Here is a 20987-nt window from a genome sequence, read left to right on the forward strand (position 1 = left end):
TTTGCAGTTCTGCCAATGAGCTGGCCGACGAGCGAACATGTTCCGAGGCAACGCGCTGCCAGACCGAGCGGCCAAGGAGCTGGGTAAACCTAAACGCAAGCCACAAGCAAGATGAGACGCACGGATAGGTAGACTCAGAACCCGGGCGGGGAAAGACTCGCTTCCACCTTCCTGACTGGCTATGCGTGGAAGGTGAATTAACAATGTACCGGTCTTAACTTTCACTCGACAGCTCTCGCATTCAATGGGGTCGTGAAGTACGTAATCCTGTGCCGCTCAGGCTTCACTAGCATCGTTGCCTGGCAATAAAATACTCTCAGTTCTTCAAAACATACAACTTCAGTCACTTGATAGCCTCTTACCGCCTCCTCGGTGGCTTTAGTTCACATTTCTCTCCAGCTCCCGTCTTCCGAAAATACATCGCACACCTGCCTTTGTCATCCTGCATCTTCCATTCCTTGACTGTCACCTCATGGACCAGGTGTAGTAGACCCAACCTCGCCGTAATCCTGCCTTCTGCTGGATCAAAGACATCGGTGAACTTGATGGGATCTGAGTACCAGAAATGTGGTTCTTCCAAGACATCGACCCAGTCAAACAGTGGAAACAGCTCGGGTCGGAGGATGTTGACATCTACCTGTTAGATACAGGTGTTGACGTCGAAACGCAGAAACATGATCTCGTCACTGCTCACGACAAAGCCATAGCTTGTGCTGGTCTTGAGCATACGCCAAGCTATATCTCCTATGACAACAGTCAGCAAGTGTTGCCGTGGGAGAACAATTGACCTACCCAATACGCTTCTCAGACTTCCCCAAGAGTTCTTGGCCGCCTCCTCAACCGCCCATGTCAACGCTCCGGGTCTTCCTCCTAGATACTCCACATGGCCGATCAGTCTCGACTTCGACTCTAGGGCTTGTCCCACGGCTTCGCGCGAAACCAGAATCTAGGTTTGACTTTGCTGTACGATCCAGCCTTTCGAAGGAAGATGCGCTCTGGTTGCTTGTACGCATCCAGTTGCTTCATCGTCCACGTAGTGAGCATTTTGTTGTAGACAATCTCCACAATATCCGCTACCTCATGCCGAAACTTTTCTTCCAGTTTCGCAGGGCCTGTATTATCTTCGCCAGCAGTGTTGTCTTCACCGGCAGTGTTATCTTCGCCACTAGCATCATTTTTGCTGGCAGTATTGTGTTTACCTGCGGTATTGTATTCGCTGGTAGTGTGATTCTCGCCCTCGGTGGTCGCTGCGGACCGCGACTCGTCCAATTCGCACTCTTTGAGTTCATCGAAAACTCTCTTGCACCCATCACTCTCCCAATGGTCTGTTACGTTTCGCTGGTAGTGTTTCCAGTGATGTAGATAGCCGAGGTACCAACGTCGTCGCGCGTTGGCAGGTAGGAAAAGCGCCTCGACTGGTTCGGCTTCAGGCAGGTGGTGTGGACTAATTGGTTGAAGCATCGCTGATCGAAAGCTTGACGGTGCTATGTTTAAGGCTTTTTCGTCTGAGGGCTTCATTTCATGTAACGTGGTGTCGTGCATAGATAGTGATGGACGAGATAACGATGGATGCTGTGCACTGTGATGACCAACAATACTTGTAAGGAGTATACATAGACATGATGCTCGCACCGAACTGAGGGTGTAGTTACCTAGTCAAACAGGGTTGTTCGCAATCGCCGTGTTGTTAATTCACGGTTTCCAGGTTCAGAATTTCTACGTAACGGTGTAGCAGTCACATTGCGATTGCGGCTGCTCTTATTCTCTATAGAGCAGAGTTCCTGCTGTGCACGATTTTCTGCATCTAAAGAGAGGGGTTTCTCCCTCATCTTCTATCGTTCGCTGCGTCGTCGACAAGTTGATAGGATCACATGGTCTCCTGCAGCAACATCGATAACCTGACGGCTGAAAGACGTAGTGCTATAAGTGAAGGTATATCCGATACGAGAGAATCTTGAGATGATGGAGCTTTAGATGTTTGTGCTATGTGAAGCAAGACCAGAAAGCAAGAAATATCGATGCGAACCCAATGATCTAAGGATGTGAGGCCATCGTACATGAACAAAACTTTGGGGAAGGCACTTGATGCTAACACCTTCCAAGAAAGATATGTGGCGATGGAAGAAGCTCTGGGGTGAGCCCTCACGCCCATTGTATGGGGCTTTCGTGGACGATACACGTTTCGGAAGTACCTCATACACCCACTTGGTACGATTATATGCTATCTCCTTACCTTAGGTCTGCAGCATGAGGTACGACATGGGCTCTAGGGCTTGCAGAAGAGTGTCAAGCTAGATATAGGCGTGCAACCCAACCAGAGGAGTATGCCGCCTTTAGGTTTGACTGTTGCCCGATTGGTGTAGACGTGCAACTTAACCTTCTTCCATGTATCTCGATATGGTGCCAACTCCGTTATGCTTCACCCGGTATAGGGAAGCAAAGTAACAATGCAAAATTACAGCAGGCGATCGCAATACTGACCAATTACTGTAGAGTAGATGACAATGGCAACAAGTCATGAGCTTCGAATGAGAGAGGGAGAAAGGATGGCAACTTTAGCCGAACTCCCGCTGTCCCACTATGACACCATCGTGCCGAACTCCACCTCCCCATCCCAGCTTGCGCAGCCTGACATCCTGCTTACTACAACAACCCGCAACATGTCCTCCACATTTGTCGATCAAATCGCTCGTGCACCGACTACTTCTATTGACTATTCCACCACGTGAAGCATACAATGTACGCGCTGACACTAGCCGGAATTCCCATCTCCATTGGCGCCAACGAAGCGGTACACCAACAGCGGCTGCTAGACGAAGAAGCAGAAAGTGATGAGCGCCAAGAAGAGTTCTACCTAGATGTTTTCTGTGATGCGAAGAGTAGGAAGAGAGATGAGGTACATGGCGCGATTGTAGTATTGAAGGACGGAAAGGTATATGCCTACAACTATCTCTCCATGTACTAGGCTGACAAGTCTATAGATACGACTCTGGCCCAAAGACGCAGGCACAGGATTGCCAAAGCCCGGTCCGAACGATGAGCCTTCACCACATCCCTTTACCGGATTCTATCTACCTTTTCCGTCTTCCGATCTACCGCACCGTCCCATGCCCGCGGCACCAGTCCTGGGTCTCGTCAGTACCCTACCACCCTCACCACCTGCATCGCCCGCTTCATCTGCGCCCTCTACGCCGTCTCCTACGCCTTCCAAAGCACCCTTGGAACCTGCAAAGCCTAAGCTCAACTGGCTCTATGCTGACAACACGACGCGCGAATTGCGTTACGGTCCACGTTCAGAAGCAAAGAAACACACAGTCGGCCCTTGGGACTGGACGGATGATGAACAGGGATTGACGTTGGATGGGGAAGAGTGTCTTGTTGCTGTGGAAGAGGAGAGGGGTGGGTATGGCTGGGCTGTGTACTGGGATCGGGAAGACGATTGTTTGAAGGAGCAAGGGATGGGGAAGGATAAACGGGTACTGAGGTGTAGCTTGGAAAGGAGACTAGTGGAAGAGCAGAGGGTTAAGGGATTGGACGAAGACTGATGCTGCTGGCATAGATACCGAGCTCATTATTGTACTGTTTCAAGTGCTTTTTGGATGATTTTAATGGCGTCCTTGGTATAATTATATGCCTCCTCATATTCACCATTCACCATTCCTTTCGTGAAACGCAGTGAGCGCGACACTAAACTTGCGTGAAAGAACGCGAACTCAACGCGCTATGATTGGTTGCGGGCGATCTTTTAGTGAGCGGGGAAACGCGTGCAGGGATCCCACGTGTCAGAGCCTCGTTGCCGGGCAGACGCAGGGAAATCAACACAACATCAAATACACGCCGTGCCTGCATTAGACTCGCTGTCTCCCGCACCCTCCCGCCTCCTTGGACATCAGCACAAAACAAGTCTACATCACGCCCGCCTACCTTTTTCTTGACGCTGGCAGACGGCTCCGGTGTTTACCACTTTCTCCTCCATCGGAAAGCAACTGTTACCCCACTGCATCCAGTGACTTCGTGGCAGAACGTGCATATACGCAACATAACCGCTTCGACGACTTGATTCGATATCAGCACAGATAAGATGGCGCTTTCATCAAATGGACGTGGAAATGGTGCAAACGCAAACGTAGCTCAGCGGTCAGTCATCCCATCTTCAACCAGTTCAGAGTCGACTGCTCGCTTCATGTCGACGCACTGATCCATCATCCGGTCTATATGCTGACTACCTGTTAGTCTCCAAAAGGAGCTCATGGACATTATGACCAAGCCCACGCCCGGCATAACCGCGTTTCCTGACGACGAGAACATGACCGTGTGGACCGCCACAATCGACGGCCCGGCCGACACACCCTACGCCAACCTCGTCTTCAAGCTGTCCATGGAGTTTGCCAACAACTACCCCTACAGCCCACCCACCGTCCTTTACAAGACACCCATCTACCACCCTAATGTCGACTTCTCGGGCCGCATCTGTCTGGACATCTTGAAGGACAAATGGAGCGCCATCTACAACATTACGACTGTCCTGTTGAGTCTCCAGAGCTTATTGGGAGAGCCGAACAAGTGAGTAGACAAAGAGTCTTGTGCCAACGCTTACCTTCAAGTGTGCTGACAACGAAACAGCTCGAGTCCGCTCAATGGCCAGGCCGCAGAGCTCTGGGACAAAGACCCCGCCGAGTACAAGCGCCTTGTTCTTGCCCGCCACAAGGCACCTGAGGAACTGGACGCCTGAGTGCCTTCGCCGCATCCATTTCGATCCGACGGTGCCTCACGGCTCGGTGCGTCTGACATTCGGTCCGGCACGCGCCTGACGGCACAGTCGTTGCGCATCTTCAGCAAGGCGTTGGGCGCAGGCTAAATTCTTGTCGTCATCTTTCGACGACATGCGCCTGGAACTCAGCGATCGGATTATGAAACGAATTTTGCTTTTTTGGTAACTCTTGGTGGCACGAAAAGGCTTGTAATGTCGGCTTGTGCGCCCCAAGGCTGAGTCCGCACTCAAGATAATGAGGGGACTTGACGTTCCGGAATGTCTTTTGGCCTTTGGCATCGAGTTGCACCAGGCGCTTTGTATTAGTTCGCATTGCAATGGCGTTGGATAGTGTTAGAAGATGGTTACAGTGGTTGACACTGATGTCTTGCCCGTTACGTCTCCAAAGTACACGAATACCTACAACGAATCTTCGACTCATGACAGGCCTTCCTTGTTGCCCATGTTCGGTTGAGTGACGTAGCAGTACCATGCAGCAAGTGGCTGCTTATCACACCACCATCTTCAGCCAACATCTTAACGTGCGAAAAATCCGTAAAATCTATCGAGAACACAAGTTTCCATTCGGAGACAAATTGAATTCAAGGCAAATAGTAACTGCTCGCGTGCGCAAAACTTGGCGACCTCGCGCCTCCAGCCCAACGACGGTGGCCTTGCCAGCGAGATGGCCTCGCCCCACGCCACTGCCGCTCAACGTGGGATCAGGACCGGGGTTATGCACCTTCGGAGTTTGTCCTTGCGCCAACACGCCCACGCGCTCAGCGCCGCCGCCAGGGCCCGACCTGCGCATCAGTTGATCACCTTACATTCGCCGATCAGGTCATATAGTCCTGGTTTGCTTTTCCGGATTTGCAAAGCCTCCAGACGAACAGTGAAACTTGGGTACACCGTATAGTGATGAAGGTAGACGGCGGACTTCCAGCGTTTACGACGATTAAGCTATGTGATGCGTTATGGACTTCTTAATAGAGATTAGATAGGTCAGGGCGCGTGCATGATGGCGTTCCGAGATGGTGTTGTGGCAGTGAGCTTGGGAGGCTGGGAAAACTCGGCCTTGGGAACGCTGAATTGGAAGGTCTGAGTGAGACGCCATGAATTCCGCCGCAATTATTGAGGCAGACCAAAAGTCTATAGGTTGGCACGAGTAATAAGGCACATCAGCGCAAGGCTGAGGTGGCTGTCGCTATCCGGTGCCCAATCTCCCGAAGCCTCGTATGCGTCGCGCGCGTAGCCAGGAAATGATACGGACCTGCAGCCATGTAGCAGAAGAGTAACCTGCGACTGTGCTGACGTAGTCTTCATTGCCGATTCTTTTCGCTAAGCCGAGACTTCCTATGTTAATAATTCTTCATACAGTAAAGGGGTAATTCCAGATCCCGTCATGGATGATATGTGCGGCTTTCAGTGCCGCAAGATCGCGGAGAAAAGTAAAGTGATTTTGCGGAGCGGGTATCAGCCTCATTTGTCAAGGATGAAGAATAGATCCGATGGTGGACACGCCCGGTTTGAGCGGGTAACACAAATTAAGCGGAAAGCGAATACTCAATCTCCCCAGTACAGTCACCTGCACACTTGTATACTCTCTGAACGAGATTTGGGATATTTGTTTTGAAGGGCTAGATCGGTGGTTTGCAGTCTCGATCTCAGAGTTGCAATGCGTTGCTTTTCGAGACAACGTTGCACGAACGATGGGCAAACTCATCGAAAAGCAACAGCACTGACATCGTTGTACGCACTTTCCATAGAGATTTGATGATCTTGTGACGGAAGCTTGTGGTACCTCATCTATGTACCCCGCCATGGACTCGCAATGGCAATATCGCCAAAAGACGGGGTCAGGGGTGCAGATATTATACCTCGGATACCTTCCAGAACGCGGAAGCTCTCCATATTGGAAGGCACTCTGCATAACCGGTGGGTTTGGAAGCCATGGCTGATCTATGTCGATCCGATAACATCAACGGTTCGCATGGTTTGCTCGCTGTGGTTTTCTAAGGTAAGCAACATAGTCAAGCGATACGGATTGTGTATGCAGGTCAGCGCTGATATTGCTGCAGGTGCTCGGGAAGGTCAGAGGCAACCATGAATACACGCTGCTCGTCGGTCTGCAGCCGTCGTTACTCATGCAGAGGTCGAGTAACCTGTTCGCTCACGCATTCGGTTATGGTTGGTGGCCGCCGAACCGGACGCGAGGTTCCGATGCGGATGGATTCTAGTCCTTGGTTTGGTGTCTTCCATATCGCTTGACGCTGCAGCCGACGGCACTCTACGAATCATAGAATCGGGCCTGCCTGCTGGCGCACGCTCGTTGGAATGGTTCGTCGTAGTCGCAAGACTGTGGCTGACTGCTAGAGGTGGGGTGTTGAGGAAGGATGGCATGACTCGCATGGAAACTTTGTCGAGCAGAGTAATCAGGAAAGAAGTTGATATGAGACACTCATGAAAGCTTGCGCAGTTGCTCGTATTTGCAAAGTCGATGATGCTGTGGTAGCTTTCATAAGTGAGTCGTTCGACAAAGCAAGCTCCCCACTCGCGGTGGATGGTTCCGCAGACACCAAAATAGGTCAGGCTTGGATGACCCTGTTATGGCGCCTCCCGATGAAGCTGATCTAACCAGCACCGAACCCGCCACGCCGGATGACAGCGCGGGTGACGCGATGCCCCCAACCAAAAGCCACAACCCGTGAGGTTTCTTTGTGGTCAGGCGATGCGCCTTGGTGGATGAGAAAGCCTCACTGACAAGATTAAGAAGGCAATTGCAGGCCAACGTGAGGCATGGCAATGCTCTGGGCTCAAACACAGACAGGGCAGGTCGGATTCGAAACAGGTACAGCACATACCCTACCCTGCCTGGAGCTCCCGGCTCCCAAATTCCGCGCCCGTCGTTTTTAAACGCATAGCCATTTGCTGCCCGCAGTTCTGCCACGAGTGATGGTGGGCCCGCCCAGGCTTGCCAGACTCAGCACACCGTGCAGCGTCGGTCGGTCAGCGTGTTGGCATATGGCGCAGTACTGGAGCTTCAAGACTCGAGTCGAAAACTAGCCGTCTATGTTTTTTTGAATGTAGTGAAGACTGAAGCGTGTTGTGAAGAGGATGGCTGTTTTAATAAAACGAAATGGGACCAGCGGGCGTGTATGGCAATGCCTTGCAGCGGCCACAGATTGAGGTAGCACGAGGTACCTTGCAAGCGGGCCGCCGCTGGATTTGGCACCCTGAAGCGTAATCGTGCTATGCCTCGACCGCCCTGGTCGGCACCACCGCCCTCTGAGGAATGCGAGCTCGCCCAACATTACAACCCGCTCAGCTTCCGTCGAGCCTACCACTCTCTATTGTCGTGTGTGATTGCACTGGATTGTTGTTGCAATAGTATTGTCTGGTTCTCCCAGCCTTTGGTCCTCTGCGCGACAACCAATCGTTTCATCACCGTACCTTGATATCCGTGCACGCTTGCTCGCTGGATTCCGGGCGCGCTATGACATTGACAGTCTGACCTGTCTGACCTGTCTGACGGTCCTCCGAGAGCGCCCTTTGTTCGTTCCTTCGTCCTCCTCGAACCTACCAACGCCTCACCCAAACACCAGAGACCTCTGTGACAGGCCTCTGCCTCGTACCCGGCAGCACTGCTTGCTCTCCGCTCAGTGCCTGGGTGCTCTCTCCATGCATTGCCTCTCCTAGCAACATCTGGGTGCGAGCTTCACGCCTGTTCCACCTCTTTCCATAATATAGACGGCCAGCGATACCAACATGGCGACCTCGATGCTTCCCTCGGCGGGTATTGCCCTTGTCGGGGCGCCGGATAGCGACGCCGGACTTAAGGACGGCAAACAAGCGCCTGTGCAGGCCATGCAGGTGGACATTACCCAAGACATTGTCGACGAGCTCCTAGAAAGCGCCAGGAGCGGGAAACCGCCGCAGATAATCTTCGGACGGACTCCTGTATGTGTGCACACTCGATGTTATGCTCCTTGTCATGAGTGGTTCGACTTGGGGGTTGGGGAAGGCGCGAGCTGGGCTAACCACAACAACAGCAACTCAAGTACGGCGACAAAACACACATGCTGCAGAGCAGCACCGAACTTCACCGATACGAATTGTACAAGTCGAGCGGGACTGGCGGCGATGGCAGCCTCGAGTTTGCGGGCTTGATCAACCACGGCCTCTTGGTCCACAAGGCGGAAGATGTGACGGCAGGCGTAGACTCGGCGCTGGAGCAGCTCAGGAGTAACATGGCAGCGATATCAGAGTTCAAGGAAGCCAACAAGTATGCCTCCCCGGTGTTCCCATGGCTGCCCACGATCTTTGGCATATCCAGTCGAGAGACTCGAGCACCCCTGTCGCAGATGGTTGCCATGTTGAAACCATGTTGTGTATACCAGAACTGACAAAGATTGTTGCAGAACCATTGTCGGCGACGCTGCTCCCGGGCGCACACCAGCCCATCGTCGCTTCCCTTCGACGGGCTTCAAGGCGTCGCACCTCGCTCCTTCCATGATGGGCTCGCCGCTGCTCGGCGCTCCTTCCTCGCCCATGCACAAGCGGCCACCGACTTCGCAGCCGAGCAACAGCCATGACATGATTGTCAGCGCCCTCCGAGTTCCCATCATCCACCTCCTGGCCCGCGAGCCAGCCACCGAGGCCTCTCTCGCCGCCACCTGCCGTACATCTCTCGCCATCATAAAGGACGTTTTGCCCAAGATAGCCAAACGCTCCACGGCCGATGCAGACAAGTGGCAGCTGACAGACAAGTCGTTTCGTGAGGTGAACCCCTTCAAGTTCCCCTACCAGAGCGCCGAGCACCGACAACAAGCCATTGATGGCGCAATCAAATCGTTTGACCGCCAACGGCTGGCTAAGGACGACAAACTATGGCAGATTCTGCTTCCTCATGACCAGAGAGGCCAAGGCATATGCCTCTCACGTTCGACAGTGAAGGCGCCAGAAGCCAAGCCCAAAGCCAAAGCGAGCACGCCAATGCACAAGATATCCGACCTCACCAAGAAGAAGCCTGTCGCAAAGAAGGCTGCTGATAAGCCTGCGGTTGAGAAGAAGCCCAAGGTCGCAAAGGAACCAGAAATCAAGCCCAAGTCGTCGATCAAGGAGAAATACTTGGCTCGTGAGAAGGAGAAGGAGAAGGAGAAGGAGAGAGAGAAAGAGAAAGCAGCGGTGAACGTGAAAGAGGTCAAGGAAGAACCCACGATAGCTACTGCTGCCACCACATCCACACCTTCAAGCTCGACTCGACCTGTCGCACCTTCCAAGCCCAACACACCTGCGACTGACGCCTCCAAGATTCGTACCAAGAAAGCACCTGCTCCAGAAGGCAACATGAACCCACGTGCCAAGCCCAAGATGTCTGGCCGCGATTCACAAAGGGACCGCCCTACCAACAGGCCCTTCAAGCCTACCATGCCTGTCAACACCAAGCCGAAGAACCCTTCACCGCTTTCGGCTTCACCGCCTGTCAACGCCAGCGACTTCGAGGATTCGCACCCAGTTCACAAGGCTCTTGCTGCGGCTCCTTCGCCGGCCAAATCCGCTGCCGGCAACTCGGACAGTTCGTTGAAGCGCAAGGCCAACAACATCGACAGCGACATCCACAACCATTTAGCTGTGAAGAAGCAGCACGTTGACCGTCCGACCCCGACTCACACACCCTCGCATACCAATGGCAAGGCCACTGGCTCTACGCCCTCCAGCACTAGCTCCCTGAAGCGCAAGTCCGACGACTCATCCTCTTCCAATACTCCCACTACCGCGCCCAAGGTCCGTAAGGTTGCCAACATCGACACTGGCCTCGCTTCGCGTTACCATCACAATAACCCTCGCGCATCTCCAGGCGCTTCATCAACTTCGACTACCTCACCCTCGATGCCCAGCTTGAGTTTCCGACAAACAGTCGAGCTCTCGCAGAAGTTCCAGAAGTACTACAAGAGATACGAAGAGCTGTACTGGCAGCTGACCGAAGCGGAGAAGCCCCCGACCGAGGCGCAGAGGAATGATCTCCTAAAGATGCACAAAAAGCTTGAGGAGATGAAGAGAGAGATCAAGGCTGGTGCCGGCGTGCACCGATGAAGACTCACGCCACCCTGTCGTCCACGACGCTGCGCCTAGTGCGCGCATGATTTACTACAGTACAGCTTGCATATATACCCACGGCCTACCAGTCCCATAAGCATGGCGACGATTTGCATACCCCAAAATGGTGTTTTGGATCTTTCCTACCAACGGCGTTTGTGCGGCAAGACTAGTGAAGGGTGCATTTGGGATACGGTGTTCATGCATAGTTATTGCTTTTCTACGTCTATCAATACGTACAGGTCGCTTACGATCGATCGCTCACTACATCCACGACCGCTATGAGGTTTTAATGCCGTTGGTCACGTAAAATAGTTGTTTACAACCTCCGCATCAGTATAGCATCTGTATCTCGAATACTCACGAATCAATGCTGTCTTACACAAATCATCCACTTTGTTCCTACTGATTTTCGCTGTCGCATCGTAGAATCTAGATCAGCGCATGCCGATCGCTGCTCCGGGGCCCGCAACTCGGCAAACCTATGCGGCGGCTACGATGGTGTAACAGCCGATCGCGCACCCCCATAACTTGAGATCTGCGGCAGCTACATCCCTGCCAAACGTCATCAACCCAGCCCTACGCGCTAAATCTCCGCTTTAGCACTTTCTTGACGCCATCTTGAGCACAACATTCTACGAATCATCAATTAAAGATATTCTTGCTCTCGTCTTTCCTCATGCGCTTACTACGGAATCTCATCTCCAACTTTACACGTACAGCTCCGAAACGCGACTTTGCTCACGTCCACGACGTACAGATCAAGTGGGAAAGAACGCCGGTACAGAACGGGAAAAAGCAACAACAAGAAGAAGAAGCTGGCAGTATGTCTTTGAACGGTATGTATATGATACCATCGAGTATTCGGGGAGCAGTGTGCCAGGCCCGCGCACTAGACAACCGAGACGCTTGGGGCCTAAACGGTTATGCGATGTCCGCATCCTGTTCATTTGCGTGAAACAGTTTCGTCACTGGACCAGAGATCTCCAGGCTCGCGTTTCAGCATCCCCAACGTCGTGCCGTTCATGCATTGCTACAAAGGAAGCTAGGGGCTGTTTGCGATCTTTACGATGAACGAACGAACTACAAGGGTCATCGACCGATGCCCAGAACACAGTAACTAACACTCCACACCAGTCTTCAAGCAACCCCTCGCGCTCCATTCTACACAGCCCTTGACTGGCTTCACCCGCTCAGGCTACTGCGAAGTCCCCGCTTCAGACGTCGGTAACCACGCCATCGCAGGTATCGTGTCGAAAGAGTTCCTTGACTTCTCTGCCGCACGCGGTAACGATTTGCGTCAAGTGGGACTTACAGATGGCTGCAAATGGTGTCTCTGTGTGAACAGGTGGAAGGAGGCTTTTGATGCTAGGACGGGCATGGATGATAAGAAGGTGCCCAAGGTTGTTATGAAGGCGACGAATGAACAGGCGTTGAAGGGTGTGAGTATGGATGATTTGAAGGCTTTTGCTGTGGATAAAGAGTAAGGGGGGTTGGAGGAAGTTGTCTAGGACTCACGCCCAGCGCTGCCGAATGACATTGCAAGGGTGTAGAGCAGAGAGCAGACACCATGTCTAGACGAAGCAAGAAGTACAGCTGGTGCGGAGATAGAGTTGGTAAGAAGGGAATCTTATTTTGTAAATTTTCAATCTAGAGTAACGCGTACCGCCAGTATGTTGATGTTGAGTTCCTACTCAAGCCTTCGAGATCTGTTGTTGAGTATAGGCCCGCGTCTGCATTAGGGCTTCACTATGTGCACCGGTATAATACAACAGGCTAATACGTTACAATCCCTCCAACTACCAAACCGTTTGCTGGTTTCGTCTCTTCTCCATCTCCTCCATCCCCGCACCAACCATCTCACTTACATGTGTCCTACTGCAACTGACGCTCTGTTATCTCTACCACATCTCTTTCTTCGCTGCTAGTATCTGCTTCCGAGTCGGTGGGGATGGTAGCGATAGTGTTCGTCGTGTTGGTGGAGATGGCGTTAATCGAGATGAGATACAGGTCTCTTTTTCGTTTTCCCCCTAACTTCCCCGCTAGCCTAACTGCCTTGTAATATAGTTTTGCCGTGACCTTGCAGGCCTTGCGATGGGAATGTTTTTCGCATACATAGTACATGTCTTTTTTGAAGTTGAGGTCGATTTTCTTATAGAGTGCCTACAAAACCAAGAGTATCAGTTGTAAATATCATAACGAAGTGAGGATGTGGAATGTAAAGGATGAGGACGAACGAGAAGGAGTGACGAAATGGAAAAGGGGAAGCAACACGAAGGAACCTACTTTAGTCAACCTCTGCTCTCTCCAAAAATTCCTATACGCAAAGTCGTGTCGGATACATGCCGGTTTGACTGGTCCATTTTTATTAGCTGACTACTACGTCCCTAGACATATCAAAGATCAACAAAGTTTCGAGACAGTCAGACTTACAGTCCCAACCAAACGGTGAATCATCAACACCAGTACAGGCATCGGATGTCCAATCCAAATCCGTGTAACCGTTGTCTCCCACATGCCTGTTCCACATATCCATGAAGTCTGCAAGGGAATAGCCGAAGACCTGAAATGTTCGTGTACAAAGTCAGCCTATGTTTCACATGTAATTTGTCCATGGCTCTACTTACCATGCGGTTTACTAACATGGACTCAGGTGAGAGATTTTTCTCGATTACGGGTTGGCTTTTATCCTTGTGAGCGATTGCAAGGGGGAGAATCCAACATGTAAGTGCGAGGAGACATGGGACGAATATGTTGAATGGTCTCATTGTGGAGAATGGAGGGCAGGGAAGAAGCGGGCAAGATGGAGAGTATAATGGGTATGGTCTGGGGAGATGAGGGGCGGCCCTTAGATATGGTGTGTGTGAATGAGAGAGAGAGTTGTGGAAGCAACGAAGACACTGTGCTGCGCTTTTTATATAACACAGTCGCGGTGTACGCGTATTTGCGAAGCAATACTGTGGTTGTCATCCACTTTATCCACTCCATCCTGTGGTACTTAGATACCCCGTTAACGATAAACCACTCATGACTTTCGCAATCCATACGCTCCACATGCAATAGGAGGCTCTCGAATAAGAACCAATGCAAATTCAAGTAACTAACTCTTGAGCGTTCATCTAGAGATAACGGATCAGAAATTATACAAATTCTATTACAATGTCATGCGACCCAAGAAAATACATATTGCGCCAGCCGGATAATGCCCATCGCTAATGCCGAGGAAAATGATGATAAAGCGACCCAACATCCCCAGAACCTAAGAATTACGACTATCAAAACGGCAGCGTAGCTCCAGTAATCCCATTGCCTGCCGTTCCGTGTTGCTGCATCCCATACTCAACCGACCAACAAACTTTTGACTCCACTGCCGACCCAAACCAAACTTCTCGCAGCAAGTAAGCCAGGTCCAGCATAAGCAGGTGGGCCAATTCCCTTGAGTCCACCCAACCCTCTAACCTCCAAGTCTCCAGCAACAGGAACATTGGTCCTACCCTTTTGTAGAATCGCAAAACGAAGCAGTACCTCCAGACACGTTATACAGATACTCAGCACAATGAGTGCAATAACAATCCACGTAATCTTGGTCATCTTCTTATCGCTGATGGAGTCGGACAGTATCTCACCCAAATCCAAGAAGACCTGGCAGCGCTCGTTGAGAACTTGGATGCGGGGTTTGATTTCGAGGTATTCGCGGACGGCGGTATATAGTGGATGGAGGGTGGGCTCAGAGTCCCAGAAGAAGCTTGGAGTGTCGAGCATATTCGATGCTAGGAGGGTCGTTAGTCATTGGTGCGTTATGAGAGGTGGCTGGATACGTACATAGGTTTACTTCCACACGGCTGGTGAAGAGCTGTCCAATCATCTTGACCACGTCTGTCCTTCCCATACCCAATTTGCCCGTCAACGCTAAGCGTTTTGGTACGTATTGCGCAGCAAGCATGGTTCGGCTCATGCCTTCCTCGAAGAGACTTAGTTTGGTGCTCTGCGCAATGGCGTGGCTCATGGCTAACTTGATCATGTGGTCTCCGCTTTTGAGGGTGATCATATCATTGTACACACGTGGACGCTGGATTTCCGGGTTGTACTCGAAATGAAACTCTTCAGTTTCAAAGTCGGACTCGGGCAAGGGTCTTGTCGCAATGGAAATGCCGGTAGCGGTGGCCGAGAAGGTAAGATCGGCCAGAATGTCCTTCTCCTGCTTCTCGGTAAAATTCCAAAAGACTACTATGCCATATGAAAAGACGAACATTTCGCCAAAGGTCAAAGCGTTGGGCGCAATTCTTGAGTTCTCGGTCGAGTCTCGGCGGTCGTGCATGCCGTCCCAGGGTTGGTCGAGCTCGTGGTCGTCGCGAACGTAGTAGGTCTCCTCATCGCCAAAGTAGCCTTCGTGGTGATCGCGCTGCTCGTTGCGCTCAATTTCTTCGTCTAGCACCGTCTTTCCACCCGGGCTCTTGAGCGCAGGGCTACTGCGGACTCGGTAGCCGTCGCTCCCCGGCAGCAGCGGGAGATGGTATACGGTGTAGAGGCAGTCGTCGTATAGCTTGGTGCGCGCATTGTGCGTATCCTTTACAAATTGGGCAGTGCTCTTCATCTTGTAGGCTTGGGCGGTGCAGTAGGCGGTGACGCGCGAGAGCTTATCCGTCCTCTTTGCTTTGGGCAGCCGCTCTGCATAGCTTTTGTCGTTTGGACCGCCTTTGGGTGTCCGTCGCGCGAGGTCTTCGTCTGTGGGCGGACCTTCGTATTCGTCTTCGTCAAAGTCTCCCTTTTCATCGTCCTCCTGTCCTTCTGTCTCGGGCAGAAGGACGAGCTTTTCGCTGAGCTTGCTTGATCGCGTCGGCATGTGCTGGGGTATCAGGCGGCCGGAGAGCCTGGGATCGAGCGGATGTCTTCCGCTGGGAGTGCGCGTGTGCATCATGGGCCGGTGGCCAGGTGGGCCGCGTCGCTGTTGTTGCGAGGGAATGTCGGAAGCGTACTGCAGGATGTTGTCTACCGAGATCAATCGCGCGCCCGTAGCTTGTCTCTGTCCAGCACCTGGTCGTTGAGGTGCTCGAGGTGCAGTGTCACGGGTATCGGTCATGAGCACAGTCGGCCCTCTCTTGCTCTTAGCAGTTGGTCCGCTCATTTTGCTGGTTGCTGCTATCCACTGCACTAGTGGCAGTAGTTGGAAGAAAGGTTGGCACTGCGAATGTCGCGATTACAAGCAATTGAGAGACCAAGGAGCTTCTTGTGGATGTGTGACAATGGGCTTTGGTAGGTATACTACAGACTGCGGCTGTTGCGGCGCGTCTTTGGCCGATGATGGACGTTGAGGTACAATTCGACGTCGTCAAACCCGGCCGCGGTTAACGTCATTGCGCCTTGGCGTGCATGCAGCGTTGCAGCTCGACTCCACATGCTAACGGCTCGCCAAACGTCAATCAGGGGTGCATACATCTTGCGCTTGACTATTTTCACATGTCATGCTGGTACTGTTGAAGATGAATATCGTCTATTGGGTGTTATATCTCGTTGGAGACTCGCTGTTGGATGTCTCATAAAAACGCTCAAGCGCCCAAACACCATGCTCCAGGCTGAGAACAGCCGTCCGTAACTAGAACATGTCCAATTCAAGTCTCGGTTCAAAAACAAAAGAAAGCCTGCTGTAGGTCGGTGGCGACGAAGCGAGGGGGTATCTTCTCCATGTCCCCGCTGGTCTTGAATTACCTCCGCGCTTCTCCATCTGCCGCCTCCGGGATTGCTCCCATTTTGTGCAGCTGACAACGCCAAACAATAGACAAACATTACATTCGATAACAAAAAACAAAGAGACCATGTAACCGCCCTCAATCACAGGCGCTTACCAGGTACGAATATGAAGAGGCAGCAGATAGCTACCGTGACGGCCAAGAACATAACCAGGACAGTGAGCGAGCGCCTGTTAAGCGTCTTCTTCACAAAAGGTTCCCTAATCTTGTTGAAGTCAAAGAAAGTGTACTCGCTGTATCCGGCAAGGGCGATGATGGGGTCGAGCATGTACTGGTGTGTGAAGATGAGATAGATAGCGATCGTAAATGGAAGGATGATCTGCGTATGACGTTAGTTAATATTCCTGACTAAACAGCGGGGGACCACATACCCAGCAACGCGTTGCTCTTGACTTGTCCAAGAAGATGAGAATGAAGGAAGTCCACACAGCGGCGAAGAAGCTGATCAACCCTACGATGAGACGTAGCATCATGCTCTGGGGAACGAGGTTGCCAAGACCCTTATTCTGTAAGAAGCCTGGATATGCGTCGCGCTCCATAGCTTGAAAGACGTAGTCTTTGGCATTGTCGAAGAGTTCAGGATCTGCACGTTGCTCCGTTCCCTCAATGGCCTCTTGAACCTCGGCGAGGATGCTCTGAGGGATGATGATTTCTCTCTCTGACCCAGGAAGCAAGTACGTGTACAGAATCTTCTCCGCCGATGCACGCAAATCCTCCCTCCGTGGTTGTGAGTTGTCAAGGGACGAGTTCTGGCCGGGCGAGCTCGAATCACCTGGGGTATCTAGCAAGTTCAGGCTTGGACGCGGGAACTCTCGGCTCTGGTTGCTGCCCTGACTGTTCTGTGGCGAGTGGTTGCGGCTTGGTCGGTCGGAACGAAGAAAGGCGGACAAGCGCTGGTCAGACATGTTGTCGGCTTTCTCGTTAGAGGGGCCTTCTCCAGCGTTGTCCAATATGTAGGACGAACGCTTGCTTTTAACCTCAAGATCTGGCGTCTCCTCAATCATACTCCTGTGCAGCCGTCGCACATAGAGCCGGCATAGCTGCAGGTGTTGCGATACATCGAGCCTGGTGGCTGTTAGTTTCTTCCGCGATCCCGGGCGCTGAGTGTCTTACCAGAAGTCCAAGTAGTCGACAGACCGTTGCTGGTCTCGCATGTAGATGTAGAAGGAGAAGAGATCCAGCGGTGCTGTCGTCTTACGGCTCAGCACTTCGAAGAGCGTTGGGAAGCGGTTGCGCGTTTGCGCGGGATGTTGGTAATCCTGGGGATCCTCGTACAACATGATTGCGGTCGGTCCGGGTATACTATGGTAACGAGAGGCGCGCGACGATGGTCGCAATGACGTGAATAACGGCAGTTATCGATAGACGCAGGGCCTGGCGTAGGGCTGGCGCCCGGCGTGTTTGCTTGACTAGTGCTGTGATTGCTGAGCGTACGACGGCGAGCTTGATGATCAGACGGGTCGGGGCTTGAGGGGCGGCGTGGTGATAGCTGGAGAGAAGAGGGCGACGATGATTGCGGTAGGGGGAAGCTGTCTTCTGGGCGTCGCGTGCGCCTCTACGTGTTGTCGAAGCTGGCGTGAAGGCGGGAAATTAGGAGTGAGGTCGGAACCTCTAGCTTGGCGCGACGGTTGGTGGAGCGAGCGGCAGTGGCTTGCAATGGAGTTGAGTCGCGCACTGCACGATGGTGTTGACGATAAGAAGCAACAAGTCACATGAAACTGCCGTCGCTATGCACGCCCGAGTCGTTCAAATGAGCCTGTGGGTCAATTGTGCGTGTTGATGATGATGGTGTATGCCAGATGCAGCCCGTGTGCCTGAAACGCGAGGCTCAAGGTCGAGAAGGGCCGCGACTGCCATTTTCACGTGATAGTCCCAGCCATCCCAGCACCCAGCGACAACGTCAAATGGCAATCGTTGATAATGACAGACGAAGCTTCAAGTGCGCAACACACAAATAGGTAGTCGTATCTCTAGTCGCATTTTAGAGCCCTTGTGGGTGTGACGTATTTTCTTTTGGCGATCATTGTCCCTTGCACAGGTCGATATGACCTCTAGGCGTTTGGAGCTACTGCTTGTTTTTTCGAGAGCGATCAATGTATAAGACATACAGTTATGCCTTGCGGCTCTTGCGTTTCCTTAATGGGCGTCTCCAATGAAGGATGAACACCGCCTGAAGCACCTGCCAATGACTATAGAGGGCGAAGGTGTCTCAAGGCAGCAGTCCTCGGAGACCCCTGGTTGCACAGCCCAGCGCCACCTCTACATTACCTCCTTGATTTTGATACATGATTTCTTTGCACGCGACCCGAGCTTCGCTGCGATATTTATCAACAATGGCAGCTAACAAAGTCTTACCTGCGGGCTTGAAGGAGGACCTGCTTCGTACTCATGACCGTCGAAACCCCATTGAGCCTAGCCTTCCTCCTTCCACATTTACCCTCCCCGATGGCTTCCTCGAAGGTCCAGCACCCAACTTAACCAAATCCATAGTTGATTTCAAGAAGGCGGGAATATTAGAGAATGAAAAAGCATGGGCCGTCATACTTGATGGTGTCCTGTCTGAAGACGAGTGCAACATCTTGGTACAAGCAGCGGAAGCGACTACTAATGGCAAGTGGGAAAGAGCAATGGTGAACATTGGTGGCGGCATGCAAGCAATGTACGAGGACACCAGGAAGTGTGGTCGTATCATTTGGGACAACAAAGACATCATGGCCAAGTTATGGGCGAGGATAGAAGCGTCGGTACCTGAGATTCATCGCTTGCAGAACTGGGCGCTCGTTACAGGCAATGGCCCAGCAAAGCGGGGAGAAACTTGGAGAGTAACGAGACTGAATGAACGTGGGCGCTATCTCAAGTACACCGGTGGAGAGTATTTCAAACGTACGTTTTCATTAGATGTTGACATTACTGCTACTGACTAAGTCAGCGCATTGCGATGGTACCTACGAGACGCCAGACCGCACTGAGCGCTCTTACTTCACCCTGCACCTCTACCTGAACGATGCAGTACTGAAAAGCGGAGAGAAGCAGCTCGAAGGCGGCGCCACTACATTCTTCAACGGCCGCATGGACCGCCGCATCGATGTTGTGCCAAAGACTGGGCGCGTCCTGCTCTTCCAGCATCGCAACCTTATACATTCTGGTGACGACGTTGTGAAGGGGATCAAATACACGCTACGGACAGACATCATGTATGCGATGCAGAAGGACGTAGCATCGGAGCCGGAGGAGTAGACGTTCCGAGTGGAGGACGAGAAGAAAATCGCGCAGGATGCCGTCGCTTGGTTTCGATGGTTCCGCGTAGTTTTTTGTTAGTAGTATCCTTGAACTAGAGTAGATTGCGCAAATCGCGCACTTACATGGTGAAAAATAAATTGAACGGCCTGCCTCGCCAGAGTAATCAGAATCGAATGATACCGTGCCCTCTTTCGCCCAAGGGCTACTCAAGGTCAAGTACGCTGCGTATTGTACTACAGTGTCACCTGTCTCCCTAAGGGTCAAGGCACACAATCTTCGCACCGACTCCCATAGGGACACCAGTTGCACACACTCCCACCGAAGCAGAAGCGCGCTTCCTGGGCCCTGAGTTTTCTGATGCCGGATGCAGACGTGAGTCACGCCAGGCTCTTACGAGCAGTACAGCCACAAGAGGGCTTGATGATAGTGAAGATTACTCCGAATTTCTCATTTGCAGGGTAAGACAAGCTCTGTAAAGAGGGTCTGGATGTGTGCAAAGAAACGCAGCGTTGGCAAGGCAGGCCGTTGCAGAAGCAAGAAACATTTTTGGCGGGGTTTTGTAGCTCTGCGCGCCGGCGCGCTAGTGTCGGCTAAACTGCGCCCGTGACGCCAATCCACGTGGGATCTGCCCTTGTTCTCCAAAGCTTGCCATCCCAGCAGTGGTTGGTCGTGCTTTCCCTTCGATTGACCGTCCGACTCTGCAGCTGTCAGGAAAGAACGAGAGTGATGACCGACTACATGTAGACGAGGTAACATGTCATTCTCGTTGACAGAGATGATTTCCTGCAATGAGACAGTCTCGCGTCAATCAAGGTTTACCATCACTACACGCATCGCCTGTGGTTGCCTTTCCCTCCGTTGTTGATTCGATGCTAGTCCCTTCGTAAGCAACACTCTTAGCTGTATGCCTTTGTCGTTTCACTCCGTCGTTCATGCCCCACTGTTTGTGTTTCTATGCGAATTGCTCATTCTCGTTCCAATATTCCTGCTATACACGACCCCCTTCCTACGCAACTGCACTACTACTCGAGATCACCGAGAGCCACCATCATGTTCGAGAATGTGTTTGGAATCTCAAAGAATATCTTCCTCGAAAAGCACGTTGTTCGCGGTAATGTCAATGATAAGTTCTATGACAACAAGTGCACCTTCTG

At 52.1% G+C, this 20987-nt stretch overlaps 7 protein-coding genes across 7 annotated transcripts; 4 read left to right on the plus strand and 3 right to left on the minus strand.

The window, feature by feature from the left end:
• Positions 1-909: 909 nt before the first annotated feature.
• Positions 910-1461, minus strand: ALTATR162_LOCUS294 (uncharacterized protein; the record flags this gene model as incomplete). The annotated part of the gene is made up of 1 exon (XM_043307887.1): positions 910-1461. The coding sequence occupies one exon, from the start codon at positions 1459-1461 to the stop codon at positions 910-912; it is 552 nt and encodes a 183-aa protein (XP_043163822.1).
• A 1276-nt stretch (positions 1462-2737) lies between these two features.
• ALTATR162_LOCUS295 (uncharacterized protein) lies at positions 2738-4732 on the plus strand (the record flags this gene model as incomplete). The annotated part of the gene is made up of 4 exons (XM_043307888.1): positions 2738-2932; positions 2982-3403; positions 4234-4563; positions 4624-4732. The coding sequence occupies 4 exons, from the start codon at positions 2738-2740 to the stop codon at positions 4730-4732; spliced, it is 1056 nt and encodes a 351-aa protein (XP_043163823.1).
• A 3783-nt stretch (positions 4733-8515) lies between these two features.
• On the plus strand, positions 8516-10843 carry ALTATR162_LOCUS296 (uncharacterized protein; the record flags this gene model as incomplete). The annotated part of the gene is made up of 3 exons (XM_043307889.1): positions 8516-8707; positions 8800-9122; positions 9169-10843. 3 exons carry the CDS (start codon positions 8516-8518, stop codon positions 10841-10843), a joined length of 2190 nt encoding a protein of 729 aa, XP_043163824.1.
• Positions 10844-11525: 682 nt separating this feature from the next.
• ALTATR162_LOCUS297 (uncharacterized protein) lies at positions 11526-12333 on the plus strand (the record flags this gene model as incomplete). Its single annotated transcript, XM_043307890.1, has 2 exons — positions 11526-11685; positions 11984-12333. The coding sequence occupies 2 exons, from the start codon at positions 11526-11528 to the stop codon at positions 12331-12333; spliced, it is 510 nt and encodes a 169-aa protein (XP_043163825.1).
• A 1852-nt stretch (positions 12334-14185) lies between these two features.
• Positions 14186-15971, minus strand: ALTATR162_LOCUS298 (uncharacterized protein; the record flags this gene model as incomplete). The annotated part of the gene is made up of 2 exons (XM_043307891.1): positions 14186-14616; positions 14669-15971. 2 exons carry the CDS (start codon positions 15969-15971, stop codon positions 14186-14188), a joined length of 1734 nt encoding a protein of 577 aa, XP_043163826.1.
• Positions 15972-16675: 704 nt separating this feature from the next.
• Positions 16676-17873, minus strand: ALTATR162_LOCUS299 (uncharacterized protein; the record flags this gene model as incomplete). Its single annotated transcript, XM_043307892.1, has 3 exons — positions 16676-16912; positions 16965-17658; positions 17707-17873. 3 exons carry the CDS (start codon positions 17871-17873, stop codon positions 16676-16678), a joined length of 1098 nt encoding a protein of 365 aa, XP_043163827.1.
• A 1053-nt stretch (positions 17874-18926) lies between these two features.
• On the plus strand, positions 18927-19830 carry ALTATR162_LOCUS300 (uncharacterized protein; the record flags this gene model as incomplete). Its single annotated transcript, XM_043307893.1, has 2 exons — positions 18927-19476; positions 19523-19830. The coding sequence occupies 2 exons, from the start codon at positions 18927-18929 to the stop codon at positions 19828-19830; spliced, it is 858 nt and encodes a 285-aa protein (XP_043163828.1).
• Between the last annotated feature and the right edge of the window lie 1157 nt (positions 19831-20987).

The sequence above is a fragment of the Alternaria atra genome, assembly GCF_907166805.1.
Source record: "Alternaria atra isolate CS162 genome assembly, contig: 20, whole genome shotgun sequence".
Taxonomy (NCBI): domain Eukaryota; kingdom Fungi; phylum Ascomycota; class Dothideomycetes; order Pleosporales; family Pleosporaceae; genus Alternaria; species Alternaria atra.